General features: G+C 40.6%; 1 protein-coding gene and 1 long non-coding RNA gene across 5 annotated transcripts; one reads left to right on the top strand and one right to left on the bottom strand.

Annotated features, from left to right (window-relative positions):
• Positions 1-730: 730 nt before the first annotated feature.
• On the bottom strand, positions 731-24,879 carry LOC134520004 (E3 ubiquitin-protein ligase RNF170-like). Of its 4 annotated transcripts, XM_063344875.1 has the most exons (7): positions 24,605-24,879; positions 24,393-24,489; positions 14,049-17,883; positions 8,490-8,598; positions 4,079-4,152; positions 3,476-3,586; positions 731-2,419 (listed from the first exon to the last, which is right to left on the bottom strand). In XM_063344875.1, the coding sequence occupies exons 3-7, from the start codon at positions 14,049-14,051 to the stop codon at positions 2,114-2,116; spliced, it is 603 nt and encodes a 200-aa protein (XP_063200945.1). In that variant the 5' UTR covers positions 14,052-17,883; positions 24,393-24,489; positions 24,605-24,879; the 3' UTR covers positions 731-2,113. The 4 variants fall into 4 exon arrangements, with proteins under 4 accessions (XP_063200945.1, XP_063200946.1, XP_063200947.1 ...); XM_063344876.1 differs by lacking the exon at positions 24,393-24,489; XM_063344877.1 differs by lacking the exons at positions 8,490-8,598; positions 14,049-17,883; positions 24,393-24,489; positions 24,605-24,879 and adding an exon at positions 4,717-4,823.
• LOC134520005 (uncharacterized) lies at positions 2,289-4,806 on the top strand. The gene is made up of 3 exons (XR_010072341.1): positions 2,289-2,407; positions 3,254-3,372; positions 4,754-4,806. It is a non-coding gene; the product is annotated as an uncharacterized LOC134520005 (long non-coding RNA).

The following is a 24,879-nucleotide window of genomic DNA, read 5'->3' as shown; positions in this document are numbered from 1 at the left end:
CTTCCTTAAACTTACTTTTGTTAAGGCTCAGAAACCTTCCTGGCTGCCTGCTGGCCAAATCCTGTCAACAAAAGGCTTTCATTTGTTCCCAAGTGATTTTTGAAGGCTGCCCTGGACAGTCAGTCCTACTGCCAGGCTCGCAACAACAGGTCGTGGCATAACTGGGCTGTGGATGGAAAGCATTTGGACACTGGTTGTAGTCAGCAAAAATGTTTCACCTCTGACAGTACAAATTTTTTTGATCTTGCAAGACCCAGACACTGCCACTGCCTTCAGTGAAATTCTCTCAGAAATTACTCCTTTCTCTGCCATTTGTCTGTTACTTCTTTAAAAAAAGGTACTATTCTGTTTAAGAAGCAAAACCAGAGTCCCCACCTGAAGGAGAGGATTAAGAAGCAAGGGGGTGACAGACCAAAAGAGCGTATTCAGCTCAACTATAACTCACTCTGTTATAGATCACTCGTGAGAACCCTTCTTTTCTCCAGACTGCAAACTGCCACCCCCTTGGTGAGCCCGTGTTACGCAAGAGAAACCACCTCCAGTCCCCTCCGCGCAGTCAGTATCCCGATCAATGGACTCCATCTTTATACGCTTAGCTTGATAGAAATTCCATTCTTTAGTACTGGCATAGGCTGTAATTCTCAGTTAAATGCAAACAGAAGTTACACAATAACAAAATTACACTTAGAGAACTTGGAAAATAGTCGTTTCTGGGTTTTTTTATGTTAGTAGTCAGCACTCAAAAACATCTGGTAATTTTTTTAAAGAAACAATGCACTTCCTGCCTTGTAGTTCATGGAAAAGCAATTGTTGCCATTTCCAAAGTACCCATTGTTAAGAGAAACAGCTTTACAAGTTCAGGGACATAATTAAAGACAATGAAAGTTGATGGGAATAAAATGAAGAAACATCATAACAAAAAGATTATAACAAGCAAGAAAACAACTGCAACATGATGGTATATCGTAGCTTACGATTCAAGGGCACAATAAAATATGTCAACCGAAAATATAAACAAGGAAAAAGCAGTTGGAGACCAGTGTACTGTGAACAATAAATATTCATAAATTTTAATATATCTATTTTAATATACAATTCCTATGAAAAAGCGAAGGCCCCCGTCTGTAAATACAGAGCAAATGTACAGATTATACCGGGACGGGCGCGTAGGGTTGTCTGGTCCTGCACCAGCATTTTTAACTCTTTGCAGCTCAACATAAACAGACGTGGACACCCTCCCCCAACTTCGGCACACTTGCCATAAACTTCCTGCTATTTATATCAGCATCATGAATTTGGCCTTGATCTTTCCGGCTGAGCTGGTACCAAGACTTACAAGGAAATCACAAGGAGTGTGTGAGGTCTAGAAGGGAAACAAACAGTCCTGCTGACTTTGTTAAAGCTCAGATGCCCAGAGTTCCGGGAGGCTGTGTACCGGGCACAGGCTTATACGAAAGAGTACGCAGAGATTTGTTCACATTTGTTGCATGAATTTTTAATGCCTTTCTCCCCTTCTAATACTACTTTATAGTTGTATTTTTGTTCCAAGCCAGTGTTACTACCAGTCTCCTATTATCCATTTTAAAATCAGGACTGTACTCATTGCAGAGCTGTAAAAAAATCTGTATTCCAGTGGATGTGTAATCAGCTATGATAAGACAAAGCACTGATACCAGATTTTGTAGCGATACTATCTAACATTCCTTGTATTATACAAGACTTAGCGATTGTAATGTTTGCTAGGTTCTCAAATTAGAATTTTATTTAAATTGAGCCAAGATGTAAAATGTTACAGCTCAAGAGTTCTAAAATTCTTCAACTGCAAGTTGTTTGGCATTGTGATTTCGGGCTCTGTTCATAGCTTTAGGCATTTTCAATTCAGGCACTTTGAAGGTAAGTTACAGAAAAGCACAACGTGAAAGAGTCTAGCAAATATACAGTGGGGTGTAAAACTGGCCACCTAAGCGCTCGCACACCGGCTCGCTTGGTATTGCTGAGTCCTGCTTCAGCCTTTGTCAGCAGCAGAACGACAAATCCGTCATACACTGCCCTGAATCAGAGAAGCCTGCCATCGCTCGGTGAAGTTTGACCGAGGAATCCCAGTTTGAGTCAGTCAGGACTCTGACTGCACGCTCGGAGCTGCAGACCTTGCCATATTTACCCCATTCGATGCAATTTGCTGACAAATGTTTATCATGCAAATTAATAGAAGGGAAACAACCGCCATGTCATCAGCTGTTCCAAGCGTCCTACAGAGAGGCCCAGGCGTCGTGTCAAATGGAGAAGACAAGCATATGATTGTTCCAAAGGAGCAAACAGCAACTCTTAGGAAAAAAATCCATACGAGACCATGCCAGGTGAAGATTCCTCGCAAGGCAAGAGTCAGGAATAACGGCATGTCATAAAGGTAATCTGCAAACTAAATATTCAGATGAGTTACATTATTTTGCATTCTGATGCAGGCAGTTCTTTCAGTTCAGTGTGTCTTGAGCACTTTTAGATTCAAATCTCTTGAATGCAGAAACTTCCTGTGCTGTCCAAATCCACCTACGCTGTTCAATTATTTTCCAGTACCTAGAGGCACACTTAAAGGACTCTCTGCTCCCCCGGCACTTTGAAAAGAAAGTACTACGCTTGACATTGAATCCTTTTGGAAACTGGGCCTTAATGACTGCACTGAGTATGTGCCTGTCTTTAAAATCGGACAGCAAGTGTAGGCTGTGAATGCTTGAAGGTGAGCGTTCAAGTTCCTCGCCTTGGTGTGGAAAGGAACAATAGGACCGAGTGATTATTCCTCTTCATTAATGCTAGTTTGTTGGGTTGAAAAATAATATTCAGCGCTTAGCTTAGTTTGTAGATTGAAACAGACTCCACAGTCCTGTCAGGCCTCCTACCAGGATGTGACAGGAGAGGAAGATTTGCTTTGGTGATATTCTACACCCTGTCAGGAATGGGCCTCACTTGTGCCTTCAGCCCTCATCTTTCACATCATTTCCACTGCCTGTCACGTCTCTGTACCAGCTGGGATTCCAGCTTTAAAAAACTGCAGAGCCACTGTGGACTGTTCGAACTTGGCAATACCAGGGGAAAAAACCAGCTGCTTTCTAAGCTGGAATCTGATTTGAAATTTTACAGACAAGTTAAAATCCTGGAGTTTGAATTTGAGTTCATATTTGAAAGTTCCAGTCCGACCGTTTCTAGTTCTGCTTTGCGTCCTGTGCTGGATCCCACACTGATTTCTCCTCCCTGCCAGGGTGACTGCAGGACTCCTCTGAGCTAGGAACGCCGAGAAGCACCTTTTCTAGAAGGTGCTGGACCCAGCAGCAGTTGGTAACACTTCCACTATGGTATCGCCAATAAGTGCACGGAAAGGTAATTCACATAATGATACAAACTAGTTTTCATTGCTAGGTCTCTCAATCCTCTGTGTGTTATGCGGTACTAACTAGGTAAATGTAGATTTGCAAATACTTACGGGTCGAGGTTGCCCTGAGAAGCGCTTGTTGTAATCTCTGATGTCATGTACGATTTGTTTACTTGGCTGATCTTGGTGTTTTTCACAAGAGATGTTACCCAGAACAACCACCTTCATAAGAAAAGACTGCCATTAGCACGGTGTATTTTAATGTCCAGTATAAGGATAGCATTCTGTAGTACGTACGTGTCTCTCCATAGTCTCTCTCTTGCAACTGGACCTTTGTCCAGCTCCAGCAGTTCCACAATAGCAAGAACATTTTCCTTTTATAACCTGCATCCAACCTTCCAGTACAACAGGCAGCCTCTGACCGGGGTCAGATGAGATTAGGAACTTCCATATTGCTTTTTATGGAATGTTATCCCAGAGATTCAATAAACTATACAAAAGTAAAATGCTGGAGGCCTGTTTAACATTTCACAGCGTTGCCTGCTATGACATGTGTCAAATGATAAATGCGAATTGCTGCAGGGTCATTCAAGTCTAAGTGGATTTTGAAATGCTTGGGAAAATTAGGGGATAAATAAAGTTGATCCCAAGAGCTCAGGCTTGTCATTTCGTATGTATCATACTGCAGATGTGTACGAGGGAGGTAAGTCTTACCTTTTGTCTGCAGAGAGGGCAGGTTATCGCTGCTAACCAGGGACTATGCTTCCAGTATGTAATCAGACAGGAACCTACAAAAAGAAAGAAAAAGAAACAGAAATTAAGATACATTAAATATATTTGAAGATATTTAATGTTTACAAGGAAGTTATCAGAATTAATAAACCCTCTTTCTACAACAGACTGTAAAAATGAATTTAATTCCTTGCTTTCATTTTAGTACGTGGTTTTACTCTGCAAAGTGACTGTAAAAATGGAGCCTCAGCTCTTCTACACTAGTATGCACAGAGATACATGGACCTCCTAAGGGAGACTTTGATTCAATTTCTTTTCCTGCGGATAGTGTCATTCCTGAATCTCCCCTGGCTGTGGCTGAAGCACTGGGGAATACGGGTACCCTTCAGAGCCAGCGCCGGCTGCTGTGCACAAAAGCAGTGCAGCTGCATGAACGCCGAGTTCCTCCAGAGCCAGTGTGGCTTTTAAGGGTTGTGAGGGTCAGTTATCCCAAATAAACCAGTACGCACAGCCGAGGGACAGCTTGGTGATGCAGACTTCTGGTGGCATAACACGTCTCTGCGATAAGGTATCATACAGTGGGCTATTTTGTCTATCTGATTTTTTTTTTTCTCTCTTACTGTATTTCAACTCTGTGACCGTTCTGGAACTGCGTAGCTGTGGAAGAGCGAGTTGCTGCATTCTTTTTGATTCTTCTTGCCCAGACAACGGTGAGTTTCCAAATACATCATCATCTCTTCTTATACTAAGGTCTCAGGTGTGAAAGAGGGCCGAGTGTGAGGACAGTGCGATTAGACTGCACGTATAACTGAGAGCAGTGGTTGACATACATCAATGTCAGAGCTGGCACTAACAGCAAAAACAGCAAAGCATAAATAGCGTCTAATCAGAAGCAGCACAGCTTGACTTTCAGCTCCCGGGCGCAGCGTGCAGTGTGACAGGTCAGGAAAAAAAATCTCAACATTTAAACTGATCAAATTTGACAAGGACCCCAGTGAAAACAGAAGCAGAACGCTGTGCCGCCATTTTGATGGAATTGTTTTATTGAATTGAACAATGCTCTTTATTCTTAAAAATAACCAGCGAGCACTTTCTCATAAGCACTATTGTAACAAGAAGTTTTCAGGAGCCCTCGGTGCAGCAGTATAAAAGTGCTCGTGATGCTATCGGTTATGTCCTGTATACTAAGGATGATAAATTTGGCCCAAAGATATTTTTTATGAACGTTGCTCTGACTTGTCCTTTTTACTGTGTTTTCATTCGAGTGCAGGGTTTGTCTTTATGACTCTTCTGTTTTGTTTGCACATACAGCCCGGGTGGCTGGGCACGCGGCTGTGTTTGTATCTAAGTCCCCATGCGGTACGGATAAACTCAGCCTGGCAGCCAGCCTCCAGCTTTCCCTTGAACTTCTGCATTTGACAAGCATCGTGCCTGGCTTCAGGAACTGCTTTGACCTTCTGGGTCCAGATCCTGGATCGTCATCCACACGGCTCTGTTGCTCATTCCCAGTAATGGCAAAGGGGGACTGGTGGATCCCATAGTTCTTCAAGGGCTTTCAAAAAAGAGCCCTGTGGAAATTAAAATTTGCTGCGTGCAGAATCCTTTGTTTAGTAGAACAGGAAAGGAAGGACTTCTCTGAAGTTGACCTATTTGTGCTTCCGTGCGTTTTTCATAAAACAGACAAAATCCTGGTTTAATCTGGCTGGCTACACAACCTTCCGCGGGAGTCCATAGGTTTCTCTAAAATACCTCTGTGGTTATTGTTAATTAGAAAAAAATAATATTGCTCAAGGATTGCTTTTCAGTTGAACTTCCTGAACATATGGTTCAAACTGAAGCTGAAAAGGAAAACTTCAGGACAAACTGTATGAATTACTACTAATAATAAAATCAGACATTTTTTATAAGTCCACATTAATCTTCTTTAAAAGCTCTGGGTTGACCACATTTTTTAAATAAAACTTTTACCAGAGCGGAATTTATTAAGAGAGCTCAGCGTTGCCTTAGCTCCATTCCACGGGGCATCGAGAGAAGTTTTATTACTGATTTCAGTCACAACAGACTTAGATCTACGCAGAATGGTTTTGATAAGCCCGATGTAAAGTTTTATTGGTTTAAGACATGAAAAACAGACATGTTACAGAGGCCGCTTCTACTATATAAACATAGTCATAACATATATAATGCATTGCACTGGAATCAAGGCTTCAGAGTGTAAATGATGATGTACTTGAGGCAAGTAAAGCCGAGCTAGATATATGCAGCTAACAATAACAATATATACCAAGTTTGTATATGGTACTTCTTCTCTGCAGGTCTCAAAATAAAATAAAAATAAAGTCCATGTCATTATGTCATATTCACAGATGGAAAAGGGAAAATTAAGCAGGCCAGAGAAAGAGGGAAGTTGATGTTGTTTGTCTGTCTGTGTACTTGAAACTCTGACTTCTGTGACATTCTTTGAAACACGTTTTGAGGCCATATGCTTACTCTTTGTCCTGGAGTGAGTTACATTCAAAGCATCCTTTTCCTGTGTGTTATAAAACAATGTTGTAAAAACATGAAACAACCTAAAGTTACTCATGAGGTAGATGAGCCCTACAAAGTGTCCCTAGCTGTTGGTGATCCACCGATGTGTTGTGGTTTCGGAGGTCGGAGATAGTGGCAGTGATGGTGAGGAGTTGTGCTCTGTGAGCATCATTTCAATCTAACCTAGAGAAAAATGACACTTCCTAAAGATAAAAACGTGCTTTTATTGCACCAGCATTAACAACACAGAACCTTGTTCTCATTTATGCTTGGGTCTTTTTATAACACTCCTACATGGTGAAAAAAGTGTAAATGGCTTGTAAATATAATGCACTTGCTTTGAGGTCTCTGTAAAATACCAGAGCAGTAGAAAGGAGCTGTATGGTTCCGACCAGTGTCTTCTGACATGTCCTGCTGTCACAGGATCAGATATTGTCGCCTCCAGCCACCGGCCTGCCCCTCTGCCAGAGACTGCTGATCTCATGCTGCACAGTAGCACTGAAGTTCCTTCATGGGTAGTTTCAGCCTCATCAGATCACGAACTCTAGTCCTCTTCTGCCAGCCCTGCTGTGGGGATGACAGCAGGGAACCTGATAAGCAGCGGGGGCGGCAGGGTTGTAAACTTCACCTGTAAATTCACTGGATAATGTATCTCAGAGGTCTGAGAGAAACAACGTTCTGTCCAAGTATGCTGGTGGCCTTATCCTGCTGCCTTTCGAAGCAGGTGCAAAGCCCCCGCTGGCTCTCGTGGTGCAGAATGTGGGCCTTAAAAATCCTGAAATCCCCTTTATAAATGCAGTTATGAACATAACTCCCTCCACTGCTCTGTGCTCCATCCTTGTACTGCCTTTGAAAAATTATTTAAATTTTGTCATCCTAAACATATGGTTTAGCAGCCTCAAAGAAGGCATTTAGCAGACACATTTATCTACAGAATTATGTGTTTATTAGGTTATCCAGAGACTCTAAGTGCACCGGGTGAGGACAGGAGACCACACCACGGGCAGCCTCAACAGAAGGACACTCTAAATCCGGATCTGTCCCTTTCCACTTAAGGCAGATCCTGGACTGGAATAAACAGTGACTGAGCATCCATCGTGATGAGATATCTTTGAACAATCTTTCCCTACATGAGCACATGGATTTACTTAAAAGAAAGATAAACAGATTAAAAGAAGACTGGAAGACCAGAAACTCACTTTTTTGAATTGTTTAATATGTAACTTCCACTAATCTTTTTTTGTTTAGAAAGCTTTTACAGGTCTACAAGGTAGTTATGCCTTCTTGCTCCAGATCACTTCTGCTTTATTTTAGGCAATTGTTTCCCATGGAAAGCAAGTCTCTGGAACAGAATCAGACCTGAAATTATGGTGTTTTACTCCTGATTTTCACCAATATAAATACAATCAGAATCAATTTTATGGGACAGCTGGATTTTTGTGCTGTTGAGTATTGACATATAAAAAGACAATCTGTCTTCCTAGAAGTGAGTTCATGCTTGAAGATAAGACTTTTACAGTCACAAACTATATGATTATTAGACTGTTGATTTTTGTAAGGTTTTCTTGCATAGTTGAAGACAAACTGTGTGTTTTTCTGCAATTTTGCCCATTCCATGAGTTTGTTTTGTAATTTAACAGTACCGTGCAAGATGATCTGTTTCCTTTTGTTGTCTTAAGGCTTTTTTAGGCCGGGGCGGGAAGGATATGATGATGGGGCTTCTCCTGCTTCTAGTGAGATCTTACATTAATTCCAGGGAGACGGGCTTGGTCCTGGTTCTTATACAGGACGTGAGATCTCTGTAAGAAGTGCACTGCATGTAGGACCCTGTATAAGCACTGCACTGTCAGTCCAGAAAACTTACCACAGAATAAATGTCCGCAGTTGGTTTCTACTGGGAAAGTAGCTGTCTGGAGACAGATGGGGCAGCTGAAGTCACCGTGATTGCTGGGTTGCCAAATTTGGAGTGAATCCTGGAAGGGAAGTAGTACAGAGTCTTCAATAAATTAGTGTTTTGATCGTCGTATTCAGTTCATTAATAATAATTTGCTATGATTAGCAGAGAGTCACAGAAACTAAGTATAGATGTCAGACATAACTAATTGTTACCTTGGCAGATAATGAAAGCGAGGCACAACGAAGTGAAGTGCTTTGTGTAATCCTCCAGAAAGGACCAGTCTCAGAGGTAAGACCATGGTGCCACGTTTCTGCTTCCAGTGATACATCCACACACCACTGGATAATATTTATGTTTTGAAAGCCAGGTGAGTTTGAACCACTGGCTTCTCCAGCTGTCATTATTAGTCAGACAGCACACGGAGTCCGCTTTAGTAGCCTCTGGATCTTTCTTCTACCTCCTTTGTAGTCATGTCTACCACTTAAATGTACTGAAATATAGTTCGGGCATTCTCTGCCTCCCGTGGGTGGCAGAGTGGCATCCTTAGCATGTACCAGAGGCTACATAGCAAAAAGACTCCTTCAAGTAAATAAATTGCTTCCAAACAATCCTTCCCTTTGCTTAGCAAAGTCTATAATTAAGAATAATATTAAGCTTTGTTTTTACAGCGCTAAGATAAGAATTTTGTAAGCCTCTGAAATGCTAAAGAGGCATTTTGGAGCACATTTGTATCGTAATATTTCTGTAGGGGAAAGCCTGAAGGATGTACGTTGGTCTTCCAGTCTTTGCTCCTAAATCATTGCCTGGAAACAGGCAGAATCCATTTGGCGGTATATGCATCTATGACAACATTGTTTGATACAGTGGGAGATAAAAAAATATCTCTTACTTGATTCCCTACCACATTGAAAGTTTTCGCTACCTTTATTATGATGCGTTAGATAATCTGTCATGGATGCTGGACCTACCTACTTTGTTTTAGCGCACTGTGGAGAAACTTGCATCTACCCATATGTTCGATTGCCGTAACCACAATGAGATCAGTCTTTGAAGAAAATGCAATAATAATGTGGTTAGTGTCCTTTCTTTCTCAAGATAATGTTATCGGAACTTTTCTATCAGTCCCAGAAACAGAGGAGCGCTTCTGAAACTGGGTGGGAGCTTCCAAGGAAGTTCCTCCACTTTAAGGCAGAGTCTGGATGGTTATTGACTGTCCTCCACTGCCTACGCATGTTTAGCGAGGTTCAACAGGAGATGGCATCAGTTACAGTTTTACTTTGTATTTTGATCAAGGAATTATGAATTTCACATGCTTCTTTCTGACCACAGAGGTGCAGCGTTATATGGAATGGGTATTATTTCTCCATTACTGAAGTAAGGCATTCAGCTGAGATGCTGGCATACTTTGGGATTGCACTATCCCTGTATGCTTCCTGTCCCTTCTTGCCCAATTTGGATTGCTTATTTGTTTTTCAGATACCTGACTGGCACCCGTCTGCACAGTGGATCAATGAATTGATCAATTCCAAGTATTTGACCTATTTATAGAAGTTTTGATAAAGAGAAAATTGACTAGATCCTATATTTTGCATGTCAAACACTGGAAGATCTGGAGTGACTGAAGATTCAAGCACATTTGAAAACAGACAAAGATTTCTATTTAAGTAATTAATTTTTCTAACGTAATAATTCAAAGAAAGAAGAGAGAGGTCGTAATGTAGGTCTGCCAAAGGAACGAGCAGGAAACTGGCTTTCTTGCCAGAGCCATGTCTAAAATTACGAGTTCACCAAATTAGTAATTTTAAATCAGCACCTTTAATACCAGTCTTTCCTTCCTATAATCAGGATCTGTAAATAAGAAGAACCAGAGGTTCTAGAACAACGTGCCATAACTACTGGAAAATGCCTTTCTCCTTTACGGTTTGTGAAGTTTTATTTGTTTCTGATTCTCAACAGAAAAAATTCAGATGCTGAAGGCGTTTACATTGTTTTCAAGTTTTCCTCTCCATGCACTGATAAGATGATTATTTCCTGCTGAGATAACAACCACACAATAGCCCAACAAACCTGGGCTGACTGGATATGAATAACCCAAACACAACAATGACCAGATTCAAGTCCAGTACGCTGACAGGTGAACTCCAGGCAAGCAGGTTTTAACACAATTCCACCCAAATTCCATATGGCACATAATCTTCCTGTATTTTGACTTCCCCTTAAGTACTGATGGGGTATTTGCAGATTCAGAAGAGCATTATTTCAACTGATACAAGCTGTAATAGTTTTCATCAGCTGAGGAACTGCCCCAGAGCAGTTGTGTTTATAAACACTGCATACATTACCTAAGACGATTAGGTATCTACTCTTTATTTTTGCAAAGTAATAACACACGCATTTCTTTAGCTTTGTCTCATACAACAAAGGGAAGCAAATGTGTTTCTGATTATGCAATAGATACTGAGTCAAGGGAAACCCAGCATTCCCAGACCGTAACTGATGGAAATTTTGAAAAGCTCTCTTGCCCTCTGCAACCTCAACAAGTTGAAACCGCTCGTGTATTTTGTATTAGAATGTGTTGTACAATAATTAACTTACTATATGACTCCTAGGGGACAAATGATTATAGTTTTTTTCCAGATGACTCATCTTCTGCTGACTTAATGAGCAAGTCCACAGAAACAGAGTTTGTGCTGTTCAGAAAATAGGAAAATTGAATGCTGCTGTGTTGCCATGTGATGCCGGTTCTGGCTGCTGAGTAAGCTACCACGCGAAGGGGCTGGGAACTCATCGGCTGAGGGCAAGTTGGTGTTGAGACTTTGAAAATGCTCTTCAGAGCTAGGACTCTGTGTGTTAAAGCAAAGAACCAGGCAATGATTCTATACTAATGACACTGGATGAAGAATTCGTGCATATATACGACAGAGAAAAATCATTTAAACTCGGTACCATGAAGCAGCATTTTTTCATCTTCTTGTAATCTCTCTCTCACTGAATGAAGCAAGGTGGGAACCTCGACCAGCTGTGGCAGTATGACTAACAGGTGGCAAATTCCGAGGGGGAAAAAAAAAAGGCAGTTCTTTATACAATTAAGTAGGGGACATTCTTGTTATGGATGCTAGAAATTTCTGAGTTCAACAGGTACTGGGCATCAAGTACTATTAAATGCAAAGGTATTACCTCTGACTGAGGAAGTTCCTGAACCATAAATTGCTAGAGAATGAAAGAGTATTCTGGGGAAGCATCATTAATGTTTCTTTATTCTGCTGTAGGCATCCATTGCTGCAGAGAGGGTAAGGTGGCCCTGGTTTGACCTGCTATAGCCAATCTTACATTAATAGAGCATTTTGGAGAAAATAGAGACTCAGAGTCACCTTCAGCAAAGGTATCATCAGTGGCTTAGTCTTGTCTTGAGTAGATAGGCTAGGAAAAACATGCTGAATCTTTCATTTATTTTTAATAGATTACGTGCACATAATCAAATTTCTGATTTTTTTAGTCTGAGCACTCAAAATGGTGCTCGAGTCGGCTTTATCCTAGTTATAAGGGGACCGCCCAGCTGGATCTGATAGAAAGAGAAGACAGATGATATCTGACATAGCTATAAGTCTGCCAGAATTAATTTACCCCTTCCAAAATCTTGAGCCAGCCTTTGAACATTTGAACTAGCAGATTGAATTAGACATTGAAGTAGCGGTTATGGCAGTTAATATTTTGTGTCATGAGGCTGTGAGTTTTTGATGGCATTAAACAGTCTTAACAAAATAAAATATTTAGTGTGACTTAGCCTAAAATGACAGGTTTTAAGGGAGCTTCCTCTCATAGATTAGTTCTCCATGTAATTACAAACGGTAATTAAAATTTCATTCCTGTTAACATCTTAGGCTGGAAACTTTGATAGTGCCTATAGGAGTTACTGTTTCATAGCCTTGTATTTGCATCCTGGTGCCTATCTCACCTTTGAAACCCCCAGGCCTGGATAATGCCATACTGATACTGTAAAGCAGCTCTGATCAATGAAAAGGGGGCTATGGAAGAAGTTATCTCTGTAGCACCTGGAAATTGTGCTTCTGTGCCAGGAACATCTCTGCTCTGGGAGAAGTGGGACAAACTTGTACCATTTGTCACCAGAAGCATCATCTTCTAGTAACCTGATTAGCTGCAGTCAAATCGGGGAGCATCACAAAGTATAGCACAGAAAATCAAGTTTGGAAGTTCTTTCAGGATTCATACTGGTCACCCTGGTGAGGTTTGAAATGAGATGGTTCCCAAGTCCGAGAGACACAGGGAAGCTCAAGAACTCCTCATACGTTACAACTACAATATTCCTGTTGTGTTATATGAAGGATGATACCCAAGTCAAGATTTTCTGTACAATTTTAATACTATTTTGAACACCTAATATTAGCTTTTGTCTAAGATTCATCTTTAAAAACCCTAAAATATTGGTGTATTAGCCCATAAGTTCTTGGGAATCACGCTACAGCCAGAATGGGAAGATTAAATGTAGTAGAAGTCAATTTACTTCATTTGGAAGAAATGGGAAAAAGAACCCACCCAAAGTTCAGAAGCAAATTATTCTGAAAAAGACTTAAGAATTCAAAGATCCAGAGAAAGCCTTAAACTCTGACACCAGTTTCTGTTTATATACCAGGTCTTTATGTTTATATACCTTTCTCAGTGAGCACCCCAGGTGTTACTTGCTTTTGGGGTCAGATTTGCTAAAGAATTCTCCATGTTGGTACCTCATCAGGGGCCAGACTTTGAAACTCTTCAAATCTGAACACATCTTTTGGCTTAAAATGAAAGCTGAGCATTTCAGCAAATAATTCTAGCAGGACTCTGCAAAATCAAGCCTACTGTACTAAAACACAGCCATTAGATTTGGTACATTTTTAATACTTGTGTGCAAAAGAAAGGCGTGAAGTAGTTATCCGATTGTTGATTATGGAGCGAGAAGCTCCTGGGTATAAACCTTTATCTCTGTGACACAGCTCAGCTTGAAACATCTTTCAGTTCTACCACAAGAAAATCTAGTTTTAAAGCATCAATGATGAGTCCCTTCTCACCAGCATGTTTGAAGAGAAGGAATTAAAGTTTAAAAAGCACATAGCAGATTCAAGTGCTAAAAAACATTTATTCATTTTTCCATGAACGTTTGCCATTATTTAGAAGTAAAATAGACTTTGCTTTGCGGTTTAAACTTGTTAGAAGGCATGATACTGGGTGACCTCTTGGTCAGATTCCTTTGATAGGGGAGCAGCTGCTCCGTGTCTCAATTATAAGGCCAATTAAAATGATCAGGGAGGATACACTGGGACAGCTCATTATTTGACAATACATATTTAACCTAATCACAAGCAAATTAAAAAGATTACATCTTTTAAAGCGAAGAATTGATTAATGCAAATTTTCCAAAAGTAATCTAATGATTAAAAGCTTAAATAAATACTTCAATTATTTATTCTTAATCATTCCAATGAACACTTCCTACCCTGGTTCAGAAGACCTACATAAAGTTGGGCTTACCATTCCTTTTTCCAGAAATGTTTGAGAGGAGCTGAGTAAGTTACACCCGCTGACAGTGCTGGTGTGGCATCATTCATTAAGGCCAAGCTATGAGTCTTTGTCAATTATTAACTAAGTTGCCCAATGGCAAGGGTCTGCCAGGTTTTCTAAATTACACTTATGATAGAAACGTGATGGGTTTTTTTTTTCCCCTCAAATAAAGCAAATCTGCTAAAAAAAGAAAGGACCAAACAGGGAAAAATGAAACAGCCCTCCCTTTCTAAAACATCAAAATAAATCTTCCCTCAAAAGATGTTTAGCATTATTGAAAAGATACCTGAACCTAATAAAAAAAAATGCATTACTATTTTTAAATATTAACTCGATCAAGGGCACACTACAGGTATTTTGATCATCTGATAGAGTAGCCGCTTATCAGTACTGTTGTGAAACAGGCTTAAAACTTGCCGGACACTTGTGATACTCTGGAATTGCGTAACTGCGGAATTAGATTGTGTAACACAATATTGTCCAATTAATCAAGTATAGAATTTAAGCAGAAAGTCTAACATGGTAAAATAGTTTTCATTGACAGACGTACATACTTCATAAGGTATTTATTCTTTGTCGTGCTCTATGGTCCTTAAGAAAGGCTTGTTTTCTGTACAGATCGTTCTCCAATTCAATACAGCAAAATTAATGAGGAAACCTGTTAAGGGCTTGGTTTTGTGCAGTGTTAACCATCCTGATCCTGATTCAACACGGCACCAAAGCACATGACGAGTGTTCAGCCCTCAGGTAACACATAACCTCTCATGGAGGAGTGGAGTGGGAGTCAGTAATATTGGAATAGAAATACACTTAGAACAAAAATAATGCCCCTGGCATTCCTGCTGAAGCACTGATAAGCTAAACAAAGCACTTTTCAAAGACTAATAACCGGATGGGATCTGTAGCATAAACAATGCTCCTTGTTAGTCACCAGTCCCCAGGGCATCTTCCTCACTTTGTTACAGATAAATTGGCAACAAATGAAATAGTGTATGCGATTTCCTGCCCTGGGTATGCAGGCGTGCTCACATGCCAGTGTGATAGCTGTCATTTATGATTTATCCAAGTATGTATACAAATCTACAGTGTGATTTAATTACTTATTAAAGGTGCCAGACTGACAGATGCAGAAGCTGGAGCCGTTTCTTCATCCAGAGAACTGACACAGTGTAAGCAGTGGCATCTTCTCCATGCTCTTCTAGTAAAATGGGCTCCCCAAATACCAGAGCACAGCTCTTGCTCTCCAGCCTTTTCCCAACTAGTCTGCTCAACATGTTAAATTCATAAAGGCTGCTAACAAAGATGTCAGTTATTCCTGTGATTTTTAGACAGGAATGTTTATACACTGGAAAATCGGTTTGAACACATTACATCTATTTTAGCTAGGCCACTCGAGCATATGATTAGTACTAACTCAAAGAAGGATCTGAGTGGTTTTAATATAGAGGTGAAACCCTCTCTAACTAAATAATAGCAAAAAGATGATAGATGTTTTGTAAAGGTGAAATAAGCCCAGAAGATTTCCTTTTACTTGCCAGGGGCTGTACGCATAGTGCTATGGCTCTTGCAGTCACTTACGCCCTTGCCTAACGCTGGTCTTGGAAACTGGATGCTAAATTCTGCATTGTTTCCATAAGCAGGATTTTGGTTCCGTTTTTTATGTCACTCTAAACCTATTATTGCTCAGTTACCATTACAGTTCAAAGCACTTCTGTCACCCCCAGGCACAGCTAGATGCAGGGCAGCAGGGAATCTGCAGTCTTTAACAGGGAAACCGAGATTTTATTAGGCTTAACTCATTGAATTTGACCGTACTTATTTGCCAGACTGTTAAATAATAGCAAGGTTCCCTTCACATAGCTCCAGAATATTTTGAGAAAGATAATGGACACAAGAAAATATCTTAAACTTTTATGAATCTGTATGTTAAATCAGTAAAAACACCATAGTCAGCCATTCCAATTGTTTTGCTAACATTTTTGGTCCCGGTACATGCCTGAAACTTGCAGTGCTGGATCCATTTTGTCTAATTTTACGTTGGGCTTTTTTGGTCTTAGATGGTTGAGGTTGAGTTGGTTGAGGCCTTAAAGCGCAACTGCAGTGCAAGTATTACTGTGTACTGATCATAAGCTTGTCATTTTGGCTTTGGAGTTTGAGCTGGCAAACACTTATGTGCCTGGGTTATTTTGCCTAGTCGAATAGCCCCATCAAAGCCAACAGATCTGTTCATGCCAACTACTTGTATTATTGCATTATTAATTCCCAATTTTGCAAATAACATTTCTTATTCTACTCCACAAAAGCCTACCTAACCAAAAATTGGGACTCAGAAGTACAGAGATGGAACTGAGAAGTACAAAGATGTGAAATAACACTTCCTGGAATTGTTTTGCCTGTGTAATGGTATTTGACACCAACCAGGGGTTTTTCGGCTGAGATGGAGTTTTGCTTTATGAACTCTCAGTGAGTCCCAGCTGTGACCTAATTCCATCCCGGGATGTAAGAATGGTGGCTGCTGGATACGTAGGCAGGCTTTACAGTGTTCTGCTAAAATGAGAAGCTAAACTATCAGAACCGCTGTGAACCCAGTTCCTACGCAAAAGCAAAACATGTCAGAGCAGCTGCCAGTGGAGAGCATCAGGAAAGCAAAAGAGAAATCTCTTTAAATGGAAACATAAGTGAACAGCTAGTAAAATCAGACAATTGTAACTTTTATCTAAAAAAAAATTATGCAAGTGCAAAATGTAATTTTCTTAGAGATGCCAATAAAAATAATTGTAACCTCCCTGGCACCGCTTAGAGCGAGCAATCTGTTAAAAAAGAGGGTCGACCTGCCTGCTGTAGGAGTTGGCTTGCACTCTTTGGAATATGCTATATCAAGAGAACCTTAAAATATGAAAGAAAATGTGCTCAAAATTTTTAGGCAAATTGAAGCTTATTTTCAAAGGAAAAAAAAGAGAAATGACATTGATATAAAAATGATGGGAAATCTGAGCTCAATTTTGACAGGGGCGTGCTAACTGGCCTATTCAACATATAAATGTGCAGTGAGCATCAGAACAAATCATCTTACGCTTTACATAGCGATAGCTTTCCTACTCTGTTTAACTATGGTTGGGTTTTAGACATTTCTCTGTTATTTAATAGCAAGTGATAACTTACGACATTTTCACCTAGCGTTTCTCTTTGAACACAGGTTTTTCTTCTTCAACTACAGAATACTATTTAAATACTCCATTTAAAAACATGTCTTTTAGTAATTTTTCACACCAACTTATAGATGTTGAGAAAGGACTAATCGTTCATAACTTAGCTGTTAATTTTCAACTTAAAAATAATGGAAATGAACAAGTTATTAACATTTTATTCAGTGAACCTTGTGTACTGATGATAATGTTTCTGAATAAGGTAATGGTATATAAAAGGTACAATGGAACATGGAGTTTTGAAAATTATGTTGTGTTTAGAGAGATTAAAGATATTAGAGATATTACCATCGTTAGTTTCTCTGTGCAAGACTACATACCAGTATCCTGGCACAGAATCAATCTAAAGGGATTACTTCTTTTTGGGAATTAAGTTTGTGATTTCCCTGATCCTGCAAAAAACGTGCTCATGAACTTACTTATGGAGTAGTCTGTGGTGAAAACCGGAGATATGTGGTGCACAATAGCAAATAAGTGCAAGGATGTTCTCAGGAGTCAGAATCTGCAAACCAAATGGTCTTGTTGGGACACAAACCCACTTGCCGAAGCGGTGCCTTAGTTAAATGAAGTCACAACATGATGCTGCCTTTTCAAGGTACCTGTGGAAACAGGATTTGAAACTGTGAATGTGGATTTATTTGTGACAAATATGTCTCTGACATAGTTAGTATCCCAGAACTGAATTTTTGTGTTACTGGCACCAACTGAAATTGTATCTGAGAAATTTAATACACATAAACTTGCAAAGGAGCTGCTACCATGACAGTGCAAACAGTTCCATGATGTCAGTTACTGTCAGCTAGCTAATACTGGAATTGCCAAAGCTCACATTCACTTGTGACCCTGTTCACTGAAAAAAAGATAAGAGTACTAAAATAGAAGTGCAGTGATCTCTGAGAAAGAAAACAAAAAGCCAGAAATAGAAAGGCATAGATACGAGATTGACAAATGTTAGAGAAACAACTGAGGCAGTAAGAGAGCATGCTAGGAGGAGAGGTTACAGTGACAAACCAAGGTCTTGTTGAGGAAAATGATGTCGTAGAGGTGTAAATATTTTTTCCTGCTCAAGTCACAAAGTTGCCAATTCTGAGATAATTCCCTAAGATAATTGAGGTAGATCATTCCTTAAAGATGGTAACTATTTATTCTCCTGCTGTATGAAGCCAAAAGATACAATTACAAAGATCTGGTCTCAATCTTTTTTATAAATGTAGGTAGTTCATTTTCCACCTCTGATCTGCTGTGTTTCCAGTATAGCTTTTTATGGAATTTAATGAGATATCACAACTTTTGGCTCTGTGGCATTATTTCCATCTTTTCTCTAACACCCCTGCCATGGGAATTACATTATACTAAAGCAGATATAGTCCGTCATTCTCTGCATTTATCTTTTCTAGCTCTTTAAGGAGTGACCAGGTGAGGTAGTCCTCACATAGTCCATCTTGTCTTTTTCTTTTTGACCTTGCAAGTGAATTTCCTTTCCCCAGGAGAACTTAGACTGGACAGAGACGCTCACATATATCATTTAAAGAAGCCACATCTCTTCAGATGTGCTCACTCACAGAGCCTGTGGCTCTGAAGAGTACTGAGGCAAGTAACTTAACAATTGCTTCAAATCAAGTCCAAGCAACCTCTCTGTCCAGTCAGCTCCTTTCCCCTTCTCATCTTCCTCCAATAAAAGATAAAAAGCTGGGGGGGACCCTATGAGGTTTCATTTATTTGTCTTACTCACAAGATTAACGATAGATTCCTACTTTGCAATTTAATATTCTCTGTATTAAAATATGATCTGCATAGCTCATGACAGCAATATTGTTAAAGTAACATCTGTTTCAGTTTACCAATGCCTACTTCACTGACATATGATAAAGCTTAATTAATATTTTTAAAAGTACTTGCTATTTTTTTCTGAAACTACTATAATAAACTAAATGTACTAAAATAATAACACAGTAATTGTGTTATTATTCTTCTGGGTAACAGGTGTAGATGCATTTGTGCTCTATTATATACACACTCCCTGTATCACAAGGGCTAAGATAACTATACCTGAAGGTTTGTAACCAAGGACCCCAGAATTACTCCAGGCAAAACAAAATTCATTGTAAGACAGACTACAAATGCCAGTCTAAGCCTTCATGGTTTTAATGAGATGACTATTTTTTACCACCACTAAGTCTGTGAGGATCAAAGAAAATGCTCATTGAGTTAAGATGTGCTAAGAAAAGTGTATAGAAGAGCATAAATGGCTCAGGAATTCCAGGAATCCCACTGGCTTAAACAGTCTTTTATTAAAAGCGAGTGTTCTCATAGTTGAATGCCTTCCAAGAAGGGCCTCAAGTGATGAAAGTATTTCCATCTAATGTGAAAATACTTGAAAGATGCTTATTCCATGTGAAAATATTTCCACCTTTCAGAAAAGCCTGAATACAATACTCCTTTGACGAATATACTCTCATACGAGGTATTAATTTTCAGAATTAATATACAAAAGATCCAGAATTCCTACACTTTTTATAATGAATAGATTATAGTGACTTTCATCTCCTGTAACAGCCAGACAAAATATTTCAGAGTATTTTACAAAATAGATACATCAGCTACATAGTGAAAAATTTTACATTCATCATCATGACATTGCTCCCATTTCCCTCAGGGCAAAATTGACCTGGAAAGGACGGTACAGCATCTTCAGAGAAAAAACAATGGGATCTCCTTCAAACACGAGACACATTGACACAGCACAGTAGGCAGTCGTGGTGGCCAACTGCGACGTATAAACATACTCAATATACCCTATATCGTCCTACTCCGCCCCCACCTTACCTAAAACACTAAAATCATACGAGGGCATAGACCTGAAACACTGAAGTGGTCAGCTACCCCAGTAGTATTTCAGCCATCAGGACTATCTCTTTTTATGGTTTCTGGTTTTATCCTTTCTTTTTTTTCATCTCCTCGAGCTGTTTTTCTAAGATAGAGGGAAGGAGGTAAGCCAGTATCATGTGCCCAAACAGCGCCTTTTTAGATCATGGTAAGGTTTTCTCTGTACCTCAATCACTCACTGTTCTGGGGGTTGCTGCTCTTGTAAAATACAATTCATGGTAAGATCAGAAAGCAATAGTGAAATAAACTATCCCCTGTACCCCCTCCACCCTGTTCTTACACCGGAATGGAGTAAGCAAGACCAAAAGTGCTGACTGCCAGTGACCTGTAGATTTTGGAAGCCTGTTCCATCTCTTCTGCAATCAGGAAACACAAACCTGCATGAGATCACAAAGTACTGATAATCTTGAGCAGTCAAATAACATGAGTTCATGATATAACCATGATGGATGTGTGTTTTTTCCTTCATATTTTATGATCTGTAGGTGTTTAGTTATGCTGAATAATCTTTATTCGATTATAGTAACTTCTAAATTGGCCACATTTGGAGAAGAAACAGGTAGCCAATGCCTTTTTCATGAAAATAAAACAACTTCCAATCCACATACAGCTTGATTCAAAAGGAAGCGCTGAATGAGGAAAGAGATTATGACAGGACATGTGGCTCAGGGAATACAGCCGGTATCAAATCAGTTTGTATTGTGTAATAATTAACTGCACACATTTTGGCAATTGGTTAGTTTCTACTTTGTGCATCTGAAAAATTCAAACATGCCTCAGCGCCACAGAACATCATGAGGCTTATTTGCTGCTTCTAAAGCTTTTGAAAGATGTTCAGGAAGTGCAGACTTCCATACATCGTATCAGTCAAGCTACTAAACATGGCTGAAAAGCTGAGAATAATTTTTCATCTCATGTCTTCTAATGACGAGAAATGTGCAAGTTACATAACTAACCACCAAGCGTCACTGTTCCATATTTTTACATTCTGACATCTTTGTTCCCAAGTGCTTAGAAAATCCCTTTTAGAAGCAGTCCTGCAAATGAGGATTTTTCAACAAGAATATTTTTAAAGTACAAGAGACATGCATATCTGCCACAGAAGGTATGGGACAATTCAAGTGGCTGGATATGCAGCTTTCTAGAGCAAGCCACCAAGTAATGTCTGAAATAAATATTGTTCATATTACTGGATATAATAATGTAAGTCCCATTGAAAATGAAAAAAAAAATAATTAGGAATTGGATTTTACTTTTAAGCCTAGCAATTTAAAATGTTGTAGGAAGTGCCATTCTTCTGTTTTGTTAAGAAAGGTAGACAAGCCTTACTGAGAGACTGTCGGATGCTTTGCCAAGAAGGCACATTTTAAGTAAGTTCCTATTGTGAGAAGTAATTTAACCTGACTTTAAAATGTACTAACAGCGGGCATTAGACATCAGGAGACTGAACGGCAGTCCTGGTGTGAGGTGCCAAGCTAGTCTTCCCTGTTTCTTGAATATTAAAGTAGGTCATAATTTTTGATTGGCACAAAACCAGAATTTGCTGACAGACATTCACGTGAGCTGCAGCTCATGAAGAAATTTCCAACAAGGCTCAGAAAATACATACCACCTTACTCTACATATCTTACATAGCTTCCCTTTGTTACAACTTCTGCTCCCCAGGTGAACTCTAAGCACAGATTGCTGGTGCTGGGGTGTTCCTGTGTAGTTGAAACTTGAAAGATGTAAAATAGCTGCACAGATTTCCATATGTATTTGTACCATATTGCATTTGTTCTTTGTAGAATTTGGTATGTCACTAACGTTCCTTAGAAAGATCTTTGCTGTGTGCTAATACTGGTTTATCTGGGTGAGCACTCAATCAGTCGGAGTCAGCTGTCTGATGTGGACGCAACACCCAGGAGAGCATGGGTGAGCCAATCTCTTCTAACATAATCCCCAGATTAACAAACCTGTACAGCCTGCTTTTTTATTTCAAAAGACTGCCTCTCCCACAGATCTCCCTGCACTGTCCACAGTCTGTACACCTTTCCAAGGCATCCCTCCTGAATAATTATTTCTGGATGCTTTCACAGGCATCCCTCCTGAATAATTATTTCTGGATGCTTTTGAATGTGGAGAGACTCTGAAACAGGGGTATCAGCCTTGGCTGGATCCGATTATGCTCCACCCTTCCCTCCTGTCTGCACTTTTTAGCCTTCTAGTGGAAAACTGTCCTCTGCAGTAGTTTTTGCATGTATGGAAGATGACCCCAACGAAACAGGGTATGTTGTCAGGGCCCTGAGTACACTAACAGGCCTTCATGGCCTCACCTGGTGCCTCCGCCACACCCTCTGCCCACAGGCCACTCTATTTAAGCTTAGACCTTGGCCTTCAACAGACTCACAGCTGTGCCTGTGCCTGGCCATAGCCTCTGCTGATCTGGACTGTGACCTGTGGACTGAATTCCCAGCTTGACCTCAGAACCGCCTGGTGATCATGGGACTGTGGCTGACTCTGGTTACCCTCGCTGGGCCTGACCCTGACCGGTGGTTCACCTTCTGGGCTTTACCTTATACTTGCCTCATCACCATGAACTTGCCTGACTATCTGAACTCATGGTTGAACATCCCCGGAGCTGCCCTGCTCGCCTTGCTTGGGTACTGTGGGATGGGGCCCTGGTGAACCCCCTGCCCTGCTGGCTGCGTTGTTGCTTTTGACTCCATGTTCCCTGAAAAGCAGCTGGGTTTTGCTGCTCCCTGGCTTATGTAGCATAAACCCAGGAAAAAAAGGAGTTGCTTGTAGAAACTGTATAAAGAAAGCAAGTGTGTGAGAGGTTGAATCTACAGAGAAAAAGTATATGAAATCAAAAAGCTGAAATGCAGAATTACACATTTCTGTGAAATGGGTCGGAGGAAACTGGGTAAAAGTTGGTAGGAAGTGAGAGATGCTAGGATGTGGTGCTTCCTAAGAAGGGAAAGGATATAAAATAATAGAAAGGAGAAACAGGGAGGAAATGAGACGTGGCAAAGGAAAAAATAACAAAAGCTAGTAGAACTTATAAAAGAGTGAAAATATTAAAAAACTAACATGAGCATGCTCAAAGGCACAAATCCTAGCACAGAACTCTGTGTGATATTACTGTAAAAACCTTTTATCCCTTATTCTATTCTTAATAAGGATTTCCCATAATCTCCCATGGCAACCAAATCTCTTTAAGAACCTTTGGTGAAGGAAACAATCAACGGCTTTCCAGAAATCCAGGTCCACTCTTGAGCCTTTATCAATTCTGGACAGCACTATGAGGGGACATAGTCATGTAAATACTGCCACTTCCTTTTACATAGTTTTAATCTCTGTGAGTCAAAGTCGAATTAGTAACAGAAAATTAAAGCATGTATGTTAGAGTAGCGTAGCCAAAAAAGAAGAGCATACAATGCCTGTAACAGGTACTATTCAAGTTATTTAGTCCACTTTTAGGCTGCTCTACACGCTGATGTGTTTAATGTCATCCTGCACATTCCAGTAACAACAGGCAATGTAAGACCATTTCATAAAACAGAATCAGATAACAAAAAAAATGGCTAAAATCAATTAGTAGAAGAGGCTATTTGAGACAAAAGTTACTGAAGTTCTAGTGCTGAAACAGCAGAGGGACAGGGTAATCGCATCTTCTTAGTGTAAGGTGCTTAGGTTTTTCTCTGGAGTGTCTGGGGCAGGGTATTAGAGAAGACAAGATCCTGAGCCAGGCATACCCAAGATCTGATCAAATAAGTTTTTCTATGAAATAAATATAGTACAGGAAAGCAAGTGAAAGAATTTCAGTGTGGGTTTTTTTTTTTTTCCCCCCGAAATAGAAAAGATCAAACAAAAAATGTACTCCTACGTTTTAGGTATCATGTAGTGAAATACGTAGGATGAAAAGAACGCGCTCTATGCCCGTCTGGCGGTGTTTGAGGCGCTGTGCAGGCAGTGACTACAGGGCTGCCTGCGGAGACTGGGTGGTGGATGAAAGACTGGCTGTGGAGGAGCGGCTCAGCAGGGCCCCGCAGCTGCCAGGCTCCTTCGACCCCTCACTGGCGGGGTGGGCTGCCGCCTGGGAGGCGCTGGGGTCTGCTGGGGTTTGGGGAGTGCTAACAATAGCCACTGAGGGGTGGGGGGGTGGGGGGAAAACAAAAAACAAAAAAACACAATATAATTTAAGAAGAGGTAAAACTGCCATAGCCCTTCGCAGTCCCACCTGTGTTGTTGGATGAGGGGGATGTTGCTCCACCTCATGGAGAGGGGTTAAAACAGTTGCTCATCAGCCTCACGCTTAAACGCTTTCTATCCTGCGCCTGCCCAAAAAAAGGAATGGGTATTTTGGCCTCATTTAACAACAGTATTTTTTAAGCAATTCTGTATCCTGCTCTGAAAGCAGCATTTGTGGCTGGCAGAGGCGCGCTGACCTACCTACATCTTAGGCACAGGTTAAGTCTGAACCGTGCTTACACCTCTTCACCCCGCCACCTTCGCGGCCCGTCCGTCCCCGGCCTACAGCAGCGGCTCTGACAGCCCAGAGGCGCGAAGAGGCGTCCGCCATGTTGGGACGGAGCGGTGCCCCCTGTGCTGCCCGCCGAGGGAGGGCAGGGGCGGTACCGGCTGACTCCCCGGCCCACGCTTCGTCCCGTGGGCAGGGGACACGTCCCCCCTTCGCCCACACCCCCAGTTCCGGGCCCGCACCGAGC

Source organism: Chroicocephalus ridibundus, chromosome 8, assembly GCF_963924245.1.
Source record: "Chroicocephalus ridibundus chromosome 8, bChrRid1.1, whole genome shotgun sequence".
NCBI lineage: Eukaryota > Metazoa > Chordata > Aves > Charadriiformes > Laridae > Chroicocephalus > Chroicocephalus ridibundus.
The sequence above is the reverse complement of the archived record's forward strand: the minus strand, read 5'-3'. Positions and strand labels throughout refer to the sequence as shown.

Excerpts from the sequence above, each read along its gene's own strand:
- LOC134520004 (XM_063344875.1), bottom strand. Across the intron at positions 4,153-8,489 it reads CTGCGGACATTTATTCTGTG|GTTCCTGTCTGATTACATAC; the intron begins GTAAGTTTTCTG and ends TTCTTTTTGTAG. Across the intron at positions 2,420-3,475 it reads TCTCAGGGCAACCTCGACCC|TTTGCAGATTACCTTTATGA; the intron begins GTAAGTATTTGC and ends CTGAATATTTAG.